This window comes from Coturnix japonica, chromosome 5, assembly GCF_001577835.2.
Source record: "Coturnix japonica isolate 7356 chromosome 5, Coturnix japonica 2.1, whole genome shotgun sequence".
NCBI lineage: Eukaryota > Metazoa > Chordata > Aves > Galliformes > Phasianidae > Coturnix > Coturnix japonica.
This window is the reverse complement of record NC_029520.1, coordinates 52,345,033-52,361,998: the sequence shown is the minus strand read 5'-3', so window position 1 is coordinate 52,361,998 and position 16,966 is coordinate 52,345,033. Positions and strand designations below refer to the sequence as shown.

The 16,966-nt window shown below is 56.4% G+C and overlaps 1 protein-coding gene across 1 annotated transcript; it reads right to left on the bottom strand.

Annotated features, from left to right (window-relative positions):
• Positions 1-7,546: 7,546 nt before the first annotated feature.
• Positions 7,547-10,805, bottom strand: ARF6 (ADP ribosylation factor 6). Its single transcript, XM_015865956.2, has one exon. The coding sequence runs from the start codon at positions 10,316-10,318 to the stop codon at positions 9,791-9,793; it is 528 nt and encodes a 175-aa protein (XP_015721442.1). The 5' UTR covers positions 10,319-10,805; the 3' UTR covers positions 7,547-9,790.
• Between the last annotated feature and the right edge of the window lie 6,161 nt (positions 10,806-16,966).

Below are 16,966 nucleotides of genomic sequence, written 5' to 3'. Positions count from 1 at the left end.
TTATTTGTTCACTTGGAAGGAAAAGAGCTCAGTAATTAACAGCTGGTCTGCAGGGGGACGTTTAGCAGCGTGTTTATGCCAGCCTGGCCTCCCAGGTGGAAACCCTTACCCTGGAATCGCTGTCCCTGTGTGGGATGTGAGGACAGCAGAGCTGTGCGGTGTCTGTGCTGCAGGGAGCAGCGGTGGTTCCCAGGGCTGGGCTGTGTTTTATCTCTGCCATTTCGGCACTTCCTTTTCTCTCTCAGAAGCAAAAAAGGAAGTTGAGTGTTTCTCTTCCTCGTGTGCAGCTGCTGCTCCCCGCCCTTGGTTGGGGCTGTTGTGAGGTGGGGGGCACCTTGGGGTGGCCCCGGCTGCACCCTGCACCCCCTGCACCCACTGCCAGGCGCTGCGGAACCCAACCACCCGCACTTGTCTGCGGCTGCTCCTGCTTTCGCACAGAGGAAGTGGCTGTGGAGCAGGGCAGGGTGAGGAAGGAGGCTGTGAGCGCAGTGTGTGTCACTGCCCAGAGCCACAAGATGAAACGGCTGCGTGTGGGGGGGGGGGAAGGGAGTTTGGAAGGAGCTGTGATCCTCCTCCCGGCTGCTCGGGGCTGAGCTCATTGCAGCACGGTCATAGTCACAGAATTACAGCACATCTGGGTTGGAAGGAGCCCCCCAGCCCCACCTCTGCCATGGGCTGGGTCCCCCCCCAGCTCAGCTGCCCAGGGCCCATCCACGGCCTCGGGCACCTCCAGGGATGGGGCACCCACAGCTCCGGGCAGCGCTGCCACATCCCCACGGCTCTGGAGCATCTCCATGGGCTGTGACCCCACCACCAGCTGTGCCCCTGCAGGCTGCCCACAGCCCGGGCTGCTTGTGCTCCGTGCTGCATTTCCTGCGCTGCAGAGCTGAGCTGCACACTGACAGCCCGGCTTCCTGCCGAGAGCTGGAAACCTCGAGAGCGGCCCATTGAACGGGACTCCACCTGTAATTAGTGCCTGTTAATTATCTCTGCCCACCAGAGCTCCCTGTGGGGTGTGGGGGTTTCTCGGGGTGTCCCATGATGGTGCAGTTATAGGGCTCCTTTAAGGGGCGCCCATCATTTCTGGGGGGAGGGAAGGGGGTTCATTCTTTTTTGGGGCTACACAAGAAACGCCGAGCAGGAACACAATGAAACCCACAGCGACCACTTCCCGATGGGCTCCTTGTCCCCTCCTTGATTTTGGGTTCCCTCGTCCAGCTGAAGTTCAGCACTGAGTTTCCCTTTGGGCTGAGCACACAGAGTTAAGCAGCCTTGTTCTCCTGTGGATTTGGGACAGATATTTAAGGCTCTGTGGCTCAGCACGGAGCAGGGAGGCGCGATGTTCCCAAACACCTCGGGGGCTCCTCTGCCCTCGTATTTGTAGGTAGTGCCATTGGAATAAGGGGGGGCATCAGAGGACAAGGATTTGCCATGCGAAATCCCATGGAAATCCCACGGCAAAGCTGAAAGGTGTGGGATGCAGCACAGGGAAGGTGCTGCCCGATGACTGCGAGGAGATGGGAATGAGCTGCATCGCGTTGGTACAGAGCAATGTAACAGACGTCCTTAATAATGTCCCCAGAGAGGGGCTTAAATAGAGACAAGACACCCGGCAGGGAGGGCTATCCAGGCTAGTGGGACACGCCAGCACTGGGGACACCTCCGCAGCTTTGCCATCGATGGCAGCTGGCTCCTCTTTGCAGCATCCCTCAGTGCAGCTCGGGAGCGGGCTGTAAAAAGGACAGCAGTGTTTGAGCATCGCACTGAGAGCTGAGCAGAACGGCAGAGCTCAGCAAGGCCGTGTCAGCAAACACTGAACACACTGAGATGGAGAGAGCGCGGTGAGCTTCCAGCCATGGGGATGTGGGGTCCCTGGGTGTTGGGGAAATGGCACCTAGAAATGGCACCTCAATGGGTCCCACCAGTGGCACTATCACTGTCCCTGCTGATGCTGTCACCAATGGCACCCTCAGTGCCCACCCCACGCTGCCTGCACCCCGCTGTGCCCCTCAGCACCCTTGGCAGTGCCCAAAGCTAAACATCAGCTCCAGCCCTGGGCAGCCTCTGTCCCCCGAGCTCAGCCTGCCCCCCTGCTTGTCTTCCCACCTGATTTAAGGCACTGCCCTGTCACCATTCACACAGCTCTCCCCATGGTGTGTGCATTGCATTGCAGCAGCCAGGGGATGACCCCAGGGGCTGCCCAGGGGCAGGAGGAGCAGCAGGGAGCGCACAGGAGGCCCAGCCAGCCCGGGGGGGGGGGAAGGAGCTGCTGGGGGTGGCCGGGCAGGTTGGAGCAGTGCAGGGCAGGTGAGGCCCGGCACACCCACATAGAGCAGGAGGGGAGGGTACAGCACGCGGGATTTGGGCACAGGGGGAGGAGGCTGCAGGGTCAGGGAGGAGCAGGGGGTGCCCCTTGGGGTGCTCAGGTTGGAGTGCCAAGTGGTGACACGGTGGGTTGTTGTATGACACCGAGATGCTGTTTGGCCATGACGCTCTGAAGTGCCGTTTTGCTGCAGGCTGGCAGCATGGCCCAGGCGATGCCCTGGAGCAGATGCAGGCAGCAGCACGACGGGAGTGCTGGGAATTGGGACATCCCCTGTGTGATGCACCCTGCAGCCTGGCCTGGCTGAGCTGCTCACCCGCTCCTGGTGCATGGGAACACTGCTCCAGCCAATGCAGGCAGCACTCGGTGTGTGAGTGAATGGCTTTTCTTGATGCTAATCAGAAGGAAGTGAGGAACGTCCTTAATTGCAGATCAGCTCGCTCAGCTGCTCTGCCAACCCATGCACAACGTCCCAGCTCCCAGCCTTGCTGTGGGAACACATGGTGCGTTGCTCACTTGACCACAGTGCACCCAGGTTCTGCAATGGGGGCTTCCTCCTGTTTGGCCCACCATGGGGATGTGTCCCATCCAACAAACACACACAAAAGTCACTATTTGGCCCATCCAACAGCCCCGGGGCTCAGCGTTTGGCTGCTGTGGGTGGTGAAGGTTGGGATCAGGCAGGTTTGGGGTCAGATGAGACGTTTATTCTCCTTTTAGCCAGAAATTGATGTGTTTTCCCCGTGGGAAGGGGCCACCTACCCCATAGGGCCCGAGGCTCAGTGCATCAGCCCTGACACCCATCCCTGGGGCTCAGTGGCAGCCAATGCAGCTGCCTCAGCATGGCAAACTCAGCTCAATGGCACGGCCAGGGGGGCTGCAGGGAGCCCCCAGCTCTGCGCCATCAGCACTGCAGCAAGGAGACAAACAGGGCCGTGCATGGCCTTTGTACCGGGCTGCGTGGGGCTGTGCTCAGATGGTTTCTCCTCCCGCTCCCAGACGTCCCAGGAGGCCCAGCCGGGCCGGCCGGTCGCACAGGGAAAAGGAACCCGTGGGACTATGAAAATCATATTGAAAAGAGCTGAGCCTTAATTAGGTCACATCCTTCAAAAGCAGCTCGGGATCACACGATGTGAAGCGCCAGCGGTGCAGCCATGGGCGGGATGGGGGCGATGGAGCTGCAGTGTCTGTGTGGGGCTCCTCTTGTTGGACAAACACCCACCTGTACACAGACGGGCACCTCCTTGACACACCATCACTTGCTCCGTGGGGCAGTTTGGCTGGGGTTGGCATTGGGGTGCCCCACGCGTTGCTCACGGTGGGGCCGGGAAGGATCCTTCAGCCAGGGATCCTTAAGCATCTGCAGCTGAAAAAGGAGGAAAAAATCCCCATCTTACAGCACGGAGCTCTGAGCTTCTGTCTGGAAAATGTGACGGCGCTTAATGAGAAAAGCACGGCCGCGTGATTTCCCTTTGGAGCTCACAGCTGTGAAACAAATAGAGGGAGAAGTCGAGGTCCCCTCTGCTTTGCTGCCATGCGGCCGCACTTTGGGGTGCCAGCAGCACGGACAGTGGGGTGTGGGGGCACTGAGCTGCCCTGTAGGGCAATAGGTCAATATTGGCATTGCTGTTAATGTGTAACGAGGTGTCATGGGGCCGGGATGCGGCTGTGGCTGTTTGCTCTCATTGGGCAGAGCTGAGATTGGGAGCGGGTGAGCTCTGAGCAGTGGGGAGGCTGTGCCTGGGGGAAGCGGGGCGGCCTCAGAGCAGCTTTGGGGTGATGATTCCCAACCTAACCCTACTCCACAGCCTAATTTCCCCCCTGAGCATCGCAGGGGGAGACACGGGCCGGGTGCTGGGTTCCTCTGCAGGACATGGCAGCCCCTGCAGCCTCCGCAGCTGAAGGGGAGCAGCAGAGCAGCACTGGGGCACAGCGCTGAGCCCTCCCCGGCCACACTGTGCGTGCACAGACATTCCTGGGCCGTGCGATCAGACCGGAAAAGATTGACTTCAGCCCAGGGATCGCTGAGCAGCTCTGCCTTCAGTGCAGCCTCCAGCAAAGCTGCGGCCAACGCTTCTTGGTGTGGGTGGGTTTTTTTAGGTACTAAAAGAGGAAGCGCAGAGGGACCCATAGCTGAGAAGGTCCAGCAGGAGGACGGGGGAAGCTTTTACTGCGGCGGGGGAAGGAGGAGCCCTGCAGCGCTGTGTGTCCCTGCACTGGGTATCACTGCCCGGCTGCAGTGCTTCTGCCCTTCCTGCTTTCCCCCCTGAGCCCAGCAGACACAAGGTCCCGCAGGGCTGAGCCATCGCCAGGCTCCAACTGTGAGCATGGACACGCAGCTATTGATGTGATGGATAGGATGCAATGGGGGGCACTGAAAGAGGATGTGATTTGGGCACTCAGGGCTCACTTCTGCAGAGCCAGCTCACGGCTGTGCTGTTGGGCTGAAGGAAAAGCTCCCCGGTGAGCGCACGGGCTGGGTTTGGTTCCAGTTAGGGCAGCGGATTGAAAGCCACAAATACGTGATAGGCAAAGCTTCCAGGAGAGCTGGGTCAGCTCCAAACTAATCCAGCCCCTGTGGGGAAAGGGCGTTCTGGCAGATGTTAAGCTAATGGGATCTAACTGCCAGCGCAGCCCGGCCCGCTGCGTGGCGGCAGCTGAAAGTTGGCAGCCAGCGACTGAGCGCCAGCCTGACAACAGCCCCTGTGCTTTCAGCGGGAATAAGCAGAAAGATCCTGGGGCAGAGAACAGCAGGACGGCAGCAGCACGGGGAGCAGCCAGCCCTGCTCCGGGACAGCAAAGGGTGGGAATGCCATGCTGAGAGTGCCTTCATCCATGTCTTCATGCTGCCCTCTTCACCCCTCAGCCTTTGTGCTGCTGCTGCCTCCGTGCCTGAGCTGAGGGACTCACCCCAAGTCGGACACAGGCAGGTCTGGGGCTCGGCCCATTGTGCACAGCTCCACTCCCTTCTGTTCCATCAGGGTGAGAGGCACGAGGCTGAGCCTGGACTTGCTGGTGGCAGCCCTGGGGACGGGGATCCACCCAGCTGAGCGCTCCTAAGGGAAAAAACACAGTGTTTCCAGTGCTCCTGGCTTCCTCCCTACTGAAACTGATACCCATTAAATCCTGCCTAAGTTGTTTTATTGTTGGGTGTTTTCTTAACTAAAAGCTGTAGCACACCGAGCAGAGGGAAGGGGAAGGGGAAGGCCCCCAGCCCAGGGGAGCACAGGGGAGCACACAGCTCAGCCAGGCTCAGCAGATGACTCACACCTTTGATTCTTTCTTCCCTCTTTCAAGGGTGGAGATACCTGTTGTCAAGCACGAGGAGCTGCTTCCTGGGCTGCGTGCAGCACATGCAGCCTGCTGCGCAAAGCAGCCCTGCACCCCAGCTCTGGGAGCTCGCAGGGAGGAAACCTCAGCGCTGAGCACCACGGGGCTCTGACTCAGCCGTTTCCCCTTCCAAACCGAAGGCAGGGCTGAAATTACACAGCTCAGCGTGCTCCAAGTCCTGAACACGAGGCTGACCGCAGCACTCGAGTCCCCACCTCGGCACAAAGCTGCTCGGGGACGTCAGCGCTGCTGAGGTCAGAAGAGGAGCGGGTGGGTTTGCTGGGTGGAAGCACCACGGCCTCCATCACAGCACTGTGAGTTCACGCTTCCCTGCTATCCAGCAGAAAGTTCTGTCCTGGAAGCACCGAAGCACTTTGGGCTGAGGCACACAGAGAGCCAGGCTGGACATGGAGCAGCGAGCTGCCCAGGCCGGGGCTGCCCCTGTGCTGTGGGAGAGCTCTGCTCCGCTCCAGGGCCCACGGCAGAGCCCAGCACTGCTCCAGCACTGAGCATCACAGTGGTTTCTGACAACCAAGAGCCGCTCCCTGGGGAGAACCATCACCCACGAGGCCGTATTAGCAGGGTTAATTTCCAATTAGGGACGGCAGGCGCATTCGTTCCAATCCCTGCCCGTGAGGATGGCAGCCCTGTGACTGGGGAAGGCCCTGCTGGGTGAGTCACACCCGGCACAACCCAGGGCTCTGATTTCAAACCCAACTCTGCCATTCTGAGAACTGAGTAAACCCTGCCATGAAAGAGACGGGAGTTCACTGCTCCGGAGCTTTGTCTACCAACCTGAAGGAGCTTAATTAAGCTGAATGAGTTCATTTACACAGACACACCCTTCGCTGACATGCGGGCAGACAGGGCCAGCTGGGAGCAGGAAGGCCCAGCAGTGAAAATGTGCCCCAACACACCTGCCTGGTGCTCAGCCATCATAGAATCACAGCATGGCCTGGGTTGCAAAGGCCCACAGTGCTCATCCAGCCCCAACCCCCTGCTGTGTGCAGGGTCACCAACCAGCAGCCCAGGCTGCCCAGAGCCACATCCAGCCTGGCCTTGAATGCCTGCAGGGATGGGGCATCCACAGCCTCCTTGGGCAACCTGTTCCAGTGTGTTACCATGGTCCTTCCCATTGATTGCAGCCCATCATGGAATTACAGACGGGCTTTCACCGCTGTGAGACACAACAGAGAGCTCTTGATGTCAGCAGAACACACCGCTGCAGCGCCATGTTGCCCCTTTCTGTTTCCCTCATAATTCAATAGAAGGAACATACCAGGAGAGCTCAGCTGTGTAATTGCTTTATTTTCTGCTTATTAGTTCTTTACCAACACTACAGCCATATTGAGAACACAAAATTCCTGTTTACTCGTCAGGGAGATCACAGTCTACAAACTCATTCACTGATCAGACACAGTTTAACGCCATTCCAAACTCACTCCATAGATTCACATGGACACAAATGGCCGCTGTCGGGCTGGGTTCGTAACATCACTGTGTTCTGGATGCACCTCACCCTGTGGGGAGCTGCAGCTCCGTCCTATCGAGGACATTGTGAAAGTGAAAGCTCTGGAGGTGCTGGGCAGCAATGGCCATTGCTTTGTGGAGTCTCCACCACGTTCCGGTCGCTTTTATCTCCCTCCACACACCCCCCTCCCAAATAAAAACAACCCCACAACCAAACAACCGAAAGACAAAAGAAGAGAACAAATCAGTTTCCTTTCTCCTGCCCAAACAGAACGTCTAAAAGCAACAGAGCACAAACTGGTGGATGTGAGGCAATGCAAAGCCTGGCCAGGAGACGGGAATGGAGTGATGGACATTTGCATTTGGACTGAGAAGAGATTTGAAAGAGTTCAAGAACCATTGAGAGAGCTTCAAGTTTTCCAGTTTAGGCGTTTACTTTGTGCTTGGCTGTTTTATTTATGCTCCAGAAGAAAACAGAAAACCGTATTCTCGCATTTGAACCTTTATACCGCCACACTGTTGGTTAAGTTACATCAGAGGAACAAAACAAGCCTTACAGGCTGGAAAATAGAGCAGTGACACTCGGACAGCAATAAGGTGGGAAGCTCCCCCCTCCTCCACAACTGAGCCTGCAGTGGTTGGACACCAGGCTCAGCTCAGCTCAGCAGGGCTCCCAGTCAATGCTCTATCCTCCAGCACCATGAACCCACTCGGTCCCACTCACACCCCACACAGAGATATACGTTGTTTGGAACCAGATTCAAAGTTACTTTGACATGGTCCAAAGTTACTTTGACATGGTCCAAAGTTACTTCGACATGGTCCAAAACATTCAATTCCAGAAGTGAATTCAGCGTTATTTTGTATGTGTGTGTTAATCTTCCCATTCATCTTTGGTAAGAGCTCCATACACAATGGACTTTGCACACAGAGTCAACGCTGCACAACCGTAGCGTAATGCCCCAATTTCACATCAAACTTATATCCTTGAGGAAAAAAAAAAAAGCCATTTTCTTCTGGTTTTGTAGCATACATTCCTAGAATTCCCCAATCGAGTTTAACTCCTTGAGGAAATCTGAAGTTAATCCTTAAGGCTGAATCAGAACCAGCTGCTTTAGTATGTTTTGCGGCCAGCACTAACACTTGATTGAGACCTCACACTCATTACTGGCTCTGGGTGGGGTTTTTCTGCCAGCCACACCTGCAGGCTGTGGCACGGCGAATGAGCTGCTTGCCCTTTAAGAACTAATTATGGAAGTTTACATTCATAGTCGTATTCTCACTCTCTCCACCCCGCTCTCATTGGCAGTTACTCAATGGGTTTCAGACAGCCAACACGGTTCCCTTCCTACAGCACTGCAGCAACAACTCAGGGCCGACGCTGCACGGCCATGCAGGAACTCAGCCCTCAGCTCAGCCCCGCTGCACAACCGCAGCTCGAGCAGCCGGGCTCTGTCTGTTCTCTCCATGCCACACATTCAGAAATGAGAAACCCCGTGGAGATTTAGATGCCTTAAGGTGATGCCAAAAGTGAGAAATCCTTTAAGATCGAGAGGCCCGAGGATGAAGCAACGTTGCCTTCATCCCGGGGCAGGCAAGTCAGTGCTCGACTTCTGCCCCAACCCGCCAATTTGGAGTAAAACTTGTTGCAACGCTTGCAGGTTATTGCTGCGTGTTGCTGGAAGGAACCTGTCTCACATCGAACTGGAGACTGACCGAAGGAGTAAAAACTGCAGCTAAACATCATTAAACTGGCAATGCAAGACAGAAACGGAACAGTATCTACCCTGGAACTATGATTACATCATTCGTGTTTTATTCGCTATATGGTCGCCATGTAGGATGGGGAACTCATTTGCATCCCTTCTCATGCATGATGTATGGTTCAGAACTTCACAGCTGACATTTCAAAGCAGTTCTTACATTACCTAGTGAACACGATGCCTGATATGCACTTTGAACGTGTTACAATGGTATTCCTATCTGCCACCGCGGGCAGGAATTGGTCTCGTTACGAGGCTGAGATACGGAGCCAGACCAAGAGTCACTGTTCAGTTACAGATTAACAGAACTTTACAAAAAGTCCTTAATATAAAAAGACAGACTGCGGTTTGATTTGAAGCAAGAGTTTTCCGTTTACTAGATGAAGTCGACCTATCAACATATTCCGCATGAAGGCAAAAGAGTAGCAATCTACAGCAAAGTGAGAGAGGAACAAAAAATATCATCAAAAAAGTCGAACCAGAAAAGCATACACTGAGAACGGCAGCCCTCCCCCAGCCGGCCCCAGAACAACCAAACCATCTCAAGGGCTTTGAGAGAGAGAGAGAAAAATAAAGTTACTTAGCAAGTCTACAATGTGTCTTTCCCCTGTTTGCCGAGGTCTGCCATAGCATCTAGTGCTCGTGTTCGTGTCACATTCGGAGGTTAGAGCATCCTAACGCCAAGCGAGGAGAGTTAAAACAGGAATCCAGTCAGGTGTGGAGAAGGAAAGGGTGGTCATTGGAGAAAGGTGATCGTAATCCTATGGATGCTTTTGTTTTACTTTTCTGTAGAGAATCATTCTTCCGGAAAGCCGGGCGGGTCATTTATTCTTTTTTTTTTTCTTTCTTTTTTTTTTTTTTTTCTTTTCTCTTTAATTCTTTGTAGACTAAATAGTTACTCTCATTAGGATTTATAATTGGACGTTAACCATGTCAGCCCTTCGTAGAGTCCGTCCCCTGTAGTAGCACACGAGGGCTGCACGTACCAATTCCTATCCCTGATCCGGGTCAGGCCCAGTTTCTCCTGGATTTCGTGTGGTTTCATGGCATCGGGCAGGTCCTGCTTGTTGGCGAAGATGAGGATGATGGCGTCCCGCATCTCCCTGTCGTTGATGATGCGGTGCAGCTCCTGGCGGGCCTCGTCAATGCGGTCGCGATCGGCGCAGTCCACCACGAAGATCAAGCCCTGCGTGCCCGTGTAGTAGTGCCTCCAGAGGGGCCGGATCTTGTCCTGCCCCCCCACATCCCACACGTTGAACTTGACGTTTTTGTAAGTGACCGTCTCCACGTTGAAGCCCACGGTGGGGATGGTGGTGACGGACTGGCCCAGCTTCAGTTTGTACAGGATGGTGGTTTTGCCGGCCGCGTCCAGCCCCAGCATCAGGATCCGCATCTCCTTGTTGCCGAAGATCTTGGATAGCACCTTGCCCATCTCGGCGGCATCCAAGGGCCCGGCGCCTGCAGCGGGGCGGGGACGGGGGGAGGGGGAGGTGCGGGCGGCGAGAGCCCCCGGGCGGCCCGAGCGAGCGGGGCCGGGGCCGCGGCTCAGCGGGAACCGAGCATGGGGCGGCGGCCGGGGGAGCGGGACGGAGGAACGGCCGGGGGAAAGGAAAGGAAGGCCCGGCCAACGCGGGGGGGTCCGAGGGCCGCGCCGACGCCGCGCCCCGCTCGCCCGCCGGTCCCGGAGGGCGGGTCAGCCCGGATCCCGCTTCGGCTCCGCCCGGCTCCTCGGCTCCTCGGCTCACGTGCGGCGGGACGGGCCGGGACGAGGCAGATCCGGAGCGCGGCTCCGTCCCGTCGGGGCCGGCCTCGCTCGGAGCCGGTTCCGCTCCGCTCCGCGCCGCTCCCTCAGCCCGCACCGCCGGAAGGCGCCGCGCTGCCCAAATCACTTCCCCTCCGCCCGCACCGCGCATGCGCACCGCGCCCCGCCCCGCTGCACGCGCACGCGCCGCCGATGGGCGGGGGGAGCGGAGAGCTTCCCGCCGCGCGGCCTCGGGGCGGCACCGCGCATGCGCAGAGCGGGCGGAAGGAGCCCCGCCCTCCCGCGTGGGCGGAAACGTGCGAGGAGAGGAACGGCGGGACCGGAAGTAGCGGGGGGGAACCGCGGGGTGACGGGGGGAGCCGCGCATGCGCACTGCGGGCCGCGCAGCGTGACCCCAAAGAGGGTGGGGCGGCTGGGGGCGCAGTGCGCATGCGTGCGGGGCCGGGCTGCTGTGGGGAGAGGAGTCACGTGATCGCACGTCAGAGGGAACCGGGAGCGTCTTAAAGGGACACGAACAGCGCGGGAAGGGACCGGGCGGATATGGGGGGCGGTGTGCGGTTAGAGAGCTGAGATGTGGGAGCTGTGCTGGCTGTTAGGCCCAGTCAGGCCCTCAGCCCCGTGCCCGGTGCTGGCTGTCGCTATGGAGCTGGGCGGCTGCTCTGTGTCATTGCCCAGCTCCACACGTGGCTGCTCTGAACTAACATGGCTGCACACAGCCCGCACTGTGTCCATGGGCAGCACCGCAGCTCGGAGCTGCTGCTGGCCGTGCCGTGCTAAGGCCTTTGGGACGGAGCGCTGCGGGTGTAATGGGAGCTCACCATGAGCACCCACAGCCCACAGCCCCACCTGGAGCAGTGCTGGCACCTCACACACCCTCAATAAAGCTCCACTTCTCGTGCTGCTGGTTGATCCTCAAGGTCAAACACCCACATAAAGCCCTCGCGATACCTGAGCGTGTTCTAGGTGACCCCAAGTCCTGCCCTGCTCACAGGGCTTGGCCTTCACCGACCTGCTAAAGAATTCAAGGCTTGCCCAGGTCCTTGGGAGGGCCCGACCTGTTCATGTTGAAGGCAAACATTGCAGGAGGCAGCACCCGCTGTGTCCCTGCAGGACGTCCTGCTGAGCTGCCAGCGTGGGACTCCAGCCTTGAGAGCATAAAGTAATTAGAGCTATAAAGTGATTAGAGGCTCAGGAGATCTGCAGATGGCTGCAGGGCCTGCTGCTGGCTGGGCCTGGCCGCAGAGCTGCCTGCTCCTTATGGCTTCCCTCACCAGCTGCACAGCTACCAGCGTGTGATGCTGTGTCTGTCATGGTGTGTCAGCCTGTGTTTGCTTGTTCTGTCCTCCAGCCACGGTGCAAGTGCTGTCACAAGAATGTGGTGGAAGACAATGATAACTTCAGCTTTGTGTCATAACCAATAAGCAAACTTCAAGGAGATGGATGGGTCAATACAAAGAAGGGATACCCTTTCTTTTTATCACTCAAATATCGTTTACCCTCCCAATCAATGTGGGTTGTCAGGACAGCCCTATTTTAATATGCTGCTGCTTATCTTGCTTACTATTTTTTGGCACAGTGAGAAGGGAAAAAGAGGAAGTTTTTCCCCCAGAGGGTGGTGACGCACTGGAACAGGTTGCCCAAGGAGGCTGTGGATGCCCCATCCCTGCAGGCATTCAAGGCCAGGCTGGATGTGGCTCTGGGCAGCCTGGGCTGCTGGTTGGTGACCCTGCACACAGCAGGGGGTTGGAGCTGGATGAGCACTGTGGGCCTTTGCAACCCAGGCCATTCTGGGATTCTATGATCCTTCATAGAACCTTCATAGAACTATGCATTCATACTTTGCCCTTAGTGTCTGTGTTAGCAAAGCTCTGCTGTGAAAACAAGTAACATCCTTGTTATCACAGCTTTATGGCAGTTTTCTTATCACCAGGAGATCTGATACAGTGGGGCGAGTGCCATGTCCAAGGGGGGACAATTCAGAGTAGTGCTTTCCATGGGCAGCTGCAGTCAGAGAGTGACGGAGGTGGCCCCAGGGCATCTCAGCCGTATTTCCTGCCATTCTGCAACATCTGTGTTTGTGCAGCCGCAGCGGGGCTTGGCCAGGAAGCTGAAGCTTCAGCTCGAGATGCAAACGTTATCAGTAGTGCAGCATTAAACAGATCCTCAGCTTCTTCCTGTGAGGTTTTATGTAACAGCGCGAGGGCAGGACTCAGGGTGGGAGTTGAGTGCTGTGGTTGCAGCAGATCTGTGAGCCCTGGTGTGTGCTGGGATGGTGTAGTGAGGACCATGGAGAATTGCTGGCAGTCCTGCATTCCTCACTGGGAACCTTGTCCTGATCTCCGTGGATATCCTGCATCCATCTGTGGATGCAGAGAAGAGCCCTTGGAAAGTGCCCTCCCAGCAGGAGGAACAGTTTGACCTCCAGGCTGTTTGGGTTTGGTTTGTACCTTGAGTGCATCACTGTGCCTTTGCACTTAGCGCAGACAATCAATTTTTCTTGCATTTCCACACCCCAGTGGTAGCTGAGCAGTGACATACAGGCCTGGGCTGGGCAGTAGCTTCTGTCCTGGACACCTATGAGCTGGTTTTGGACCAGGCCATTGCTGACACCAGGATGATCTCAGACACATCAGTATGTTGCTAAGCACGGAAGCAGTATGGCGATGCTAAGGAGCTCTGGGCATTTAGGCTCTGCAGAAGCTGTGTGTTATAGCCCTCCTTCTGAAGGTCTGTGGTTCCCAATACGTGGCTCCATGGGGCAGCTGAGTTCTCCCATCTGTGAGCAGCCTCAATCTTCATTACAGGTGACATTTGGAAGCCAGAGGACATGTCAAGGGGCGTGCTGCAGGGCTCTGAATCTGTGTCTCAGCCATGTTCCAGCCCTCCTCAGTCTACCAAGCTTGTCCCTACCACATTTTGTCAGGCAAAACAGGTGGCTTCACCCCCTGATATCTCAGTCCCTCTTGATAGTTTTCAAATGCACCAAAAAGCCTGCATTCATGGTGAAAAAATGTACATTTTTGGCCAAACAGAGCAGTGCTACTGACAGGAGAAGGGGGTGGGGGGATTCCAGGCCCTGCCAGGAGCAGCAACATGAGTAGTACCTCTGTGAAAATCACTTGCCTTTTCCCCCTTTGTGGACATAAAGCCTCCATCTCCTCACAGCCATGACCCTGTAGTCATTAACTAAGACCATTAGCCAAAACTCCAGCTGTCACTGACAGCTCTTCCTTAAGCAGATAACTGGAGCATGGAGCGAGATGTCAGGGGGAGCTCCCTTAGACAGCTCTGAGGTGCAAACATGGTGAGGATCTCAGGGACCTGTATTTCTAGACAGCTCTCTGTTGCAGTTGTGAACAGATAATGGAAAGAAGCTCCTGCATTTTACTCTTTGCATTGCATTTTTGTTAATCTCACGTCCTCTGGGAATCAGAACATCTCATTGCAGCCCCCAGTCTTCATGCAACAAACAGGTTGCCTCTTAGTCTCTCTCCAGTACCTCAACACAATAATCAGGAGCTCTCCCTGGACACCATAGGGGAGGACAACACACTTAATTTTTTGTCCTATAAACCTTAATTTGGCCATTCCAAAACAAAGTATTGCGCTGAATCTTTACTTGAAAAGCTCCGTTCTGCTTCCTTGCAGACTCCTCCTCTCCCGTGTGCTGCTACTAATGCATCCTGCTGCTATGGTGAGGCCAGTCCCTGAGTGCTGGAGAGCACACACAGTGTGAGCTGCAGCCAGCCGGGCACGGTGGCTTGTGCCTGTAATCCAAGCGCCGGGGAGGCTGAGGCTGGCGGACAGCTTGAGCCCGGGGGTTCTGGGCTGCAGAGCGCTGTGCTGAGCGGGCGTCCGCGCTAAGGCCGGCACCGATATGGTGTCACCCGGGGAACCGGGAGGTACCAGGTCGTCTAAGGAGGGGTGAACCGGCCCAGGTCGGAAACGGAGCAGGTCAAAGCTCCCGTGCCGTTCGGTAGCGGGATCGCGCCTGTGAACAGTCCCTGCAGCGCAGCCTGGGCGACACAGCGGGACCCAGCCTCTTTTGGCTGCTTTCCCCAGCGCGACCCTGCGCTTGGCAGCTCTGTGTCCCGGGGAGTGAGCACAGAAGAGTCGATGCCGAGAGAAAAGAAAAGCACCTCCTGCAGACGTGGCCACAGCAGTGCTCATTCGTGTGTGCTTAGGTTGTGTGCGCTGTGGTTTCTTGCAGCAGTGTGGGGTCATAGTGCAGGGTCTGCCAAACCTTTGAGATCCCAGTAAATTTAACGACGAACATGGGAAATGCCAGGCAGTGGATTTTCCCAGACCTGCACTTTAGCAAACATCCCTCCAACAGTCAGGGTCAGCCTGTCCAGGTGGAACCAGCGTTCCCAGCGTTATCTCATCAGCCTCCTCCACCGCTTATGGACTGTCACAGCCCCTTTGTGTCCTCAGCTCTGAGCTCTTCTCTCTTAGGAGACCACTGGTGAATCAAGGTGCCTTTCTTTGTAATAGAAAGCAAGGAGTGGGACGTCTCTTATGCTCTCTTCATCAAATGAAGCACTGAGCTGTCCCAGAGATGGAGCCTCTTTGGGGTTAAAATGAAGGCAGAGCATCACAGAGTGTCTCTCCAGGCTAAAAGTGAGAACTCTGGATTTTGTCAGCTGCTTAAATCTACTTGTGCTCAGAAATGCCTTTCCTGTGTATCCATCCACCCACTTTTAAACGCGGACAGTAGAAGGACTGTCTCTCAGATCCCCACTGCCACTGTGTGGCCAGGCAGAGCCCATACAACACAGATGCTGAGGAGTCTGCAAAAGCCTGAAAAATAGCCGGGCACGGTGGCTTGTGCCTGTAATCCAAGCGCCGGGGAGGCTGAGGCTGGTGGACAGCTTGAGCACGGGGGTTCTGGGCTGCAGAGAGCTGTGCTGAGCGGGCGTCCAGGCTAAGATCAGCATCGATATGGTGTTCTCCGGGGAGCTGGGGGGCACCAGGTCGCCTAAGGAGGGGTGAACCGGCCCAGGTCGGAAACGGAGCAGGTCAAAACTCCTGTGCTGATCAGTAGCGGGATCGCGCCTGTGAACAGTCCCTGCAGCACAGCCTGGGCAACACAGCGGGACCCAGCTTCCTTTTGTGACTGGGAACTGTGCATGTGTATGAGAGCTGCAGGGAGCACGATGCTGGGGGGTGTCTGGAGGGGAAGAGGGAGGAAAAGAGGGAAAAGTAATATGTATCTCTAATAGGGGGGAGAGAGTGCCACAAACACTCTTTAAAGGAAATTTCCCAGACAAGGAGATGCCCTGATCCTCCTGCAGCCCCCAGCTATGCATGGCAGCCAGACCATGACTGGCTGTGTGAGAAGCAATTAGGGCTCAGGCTGAGGAGCTGCAGGTGCCCAGGATGAGGCTGGCCTCCCTGGAGCAGCACAGGGCCCGTCCAGCTCCACAGCAGGGGCCTGAGCTGTGAGAGGCTGCTGAGATAAGGACGGGGCTGGAGCATCTCTATCAGAGTCATAGAATCATAGAACCAAGGCAGGGACCCGTGAGGAGCATCCAGCCCAACCCTGGATCCTCAGCCTCCCCTCCTTCTCTGAGACGAACTGAGGAGGCTGGGTCTGTCCAGCCAGGAGAAGAGAAGGCAGCAGGGATCTGAACTGTGCATATTTGAAGGGAAGGTGACCAAGAGATGGGGCCAGATTCTTCTCCTAGCAGGAACAACTTCAGTTTGAAAAGACATGGCTGGCTCTCTGTGGTTTGATAATTTTTGAGGAGCCTCAGTGGAGAGACCTCAGTGCTGTCTACAATTCAAAGGAGGTGGTGGTGAGGTGGGGTCAGCCTCTTTTCCCAGGTAATCACAGAACCATAGAATGGTTTGGATTGGAAGGGACCTCAAGGACCATGAAGCTCCAACCCCCCACCACAGGCAGGGCCACCAACCTCCACATTGATACCAGCCCAGGCTGCCCAGGGCCCCATCCAACCTGGCCTTGAACACCTCCAGGGATGGACGGGGCATCCACAGCCTCTCTGGGCAGCTGTTCCAGCACCTCACCACTCTCACAATAAAGAACTTCCCCCTGACATCAACCTAAATCTGCCCTCCTTCAACTTAAATCCATTTCCCCTTGTCCTGCTGTTATCTGCCCTCTCAAAGAGTTGACTCCCCTCCTGTCTGTAGGCTCCCTTTAGGTCCTGGCAGGCTGCACTGAGGTCACCCCGCAGCCTTCTCTTCTCCATGCTGAACAAGCCCAGCTCCCTCAGCCTGTCTTTGTAGTGGAGGTTCTGCAGCCTCTGATCATCTTTGTGGCCTCCTCTGTCCCTCTCCCATTCCCGCAGCTGA

Excerpts from the sequence above, each read along its gene's own strand:
- ARF6 (XM_015865956.2), bottom strand. The coding sequence starts at position 10,318 with ATGGGCAAGGTGCTATCCAAGATCTTCGGCAACAAGGAGATGCGGATC.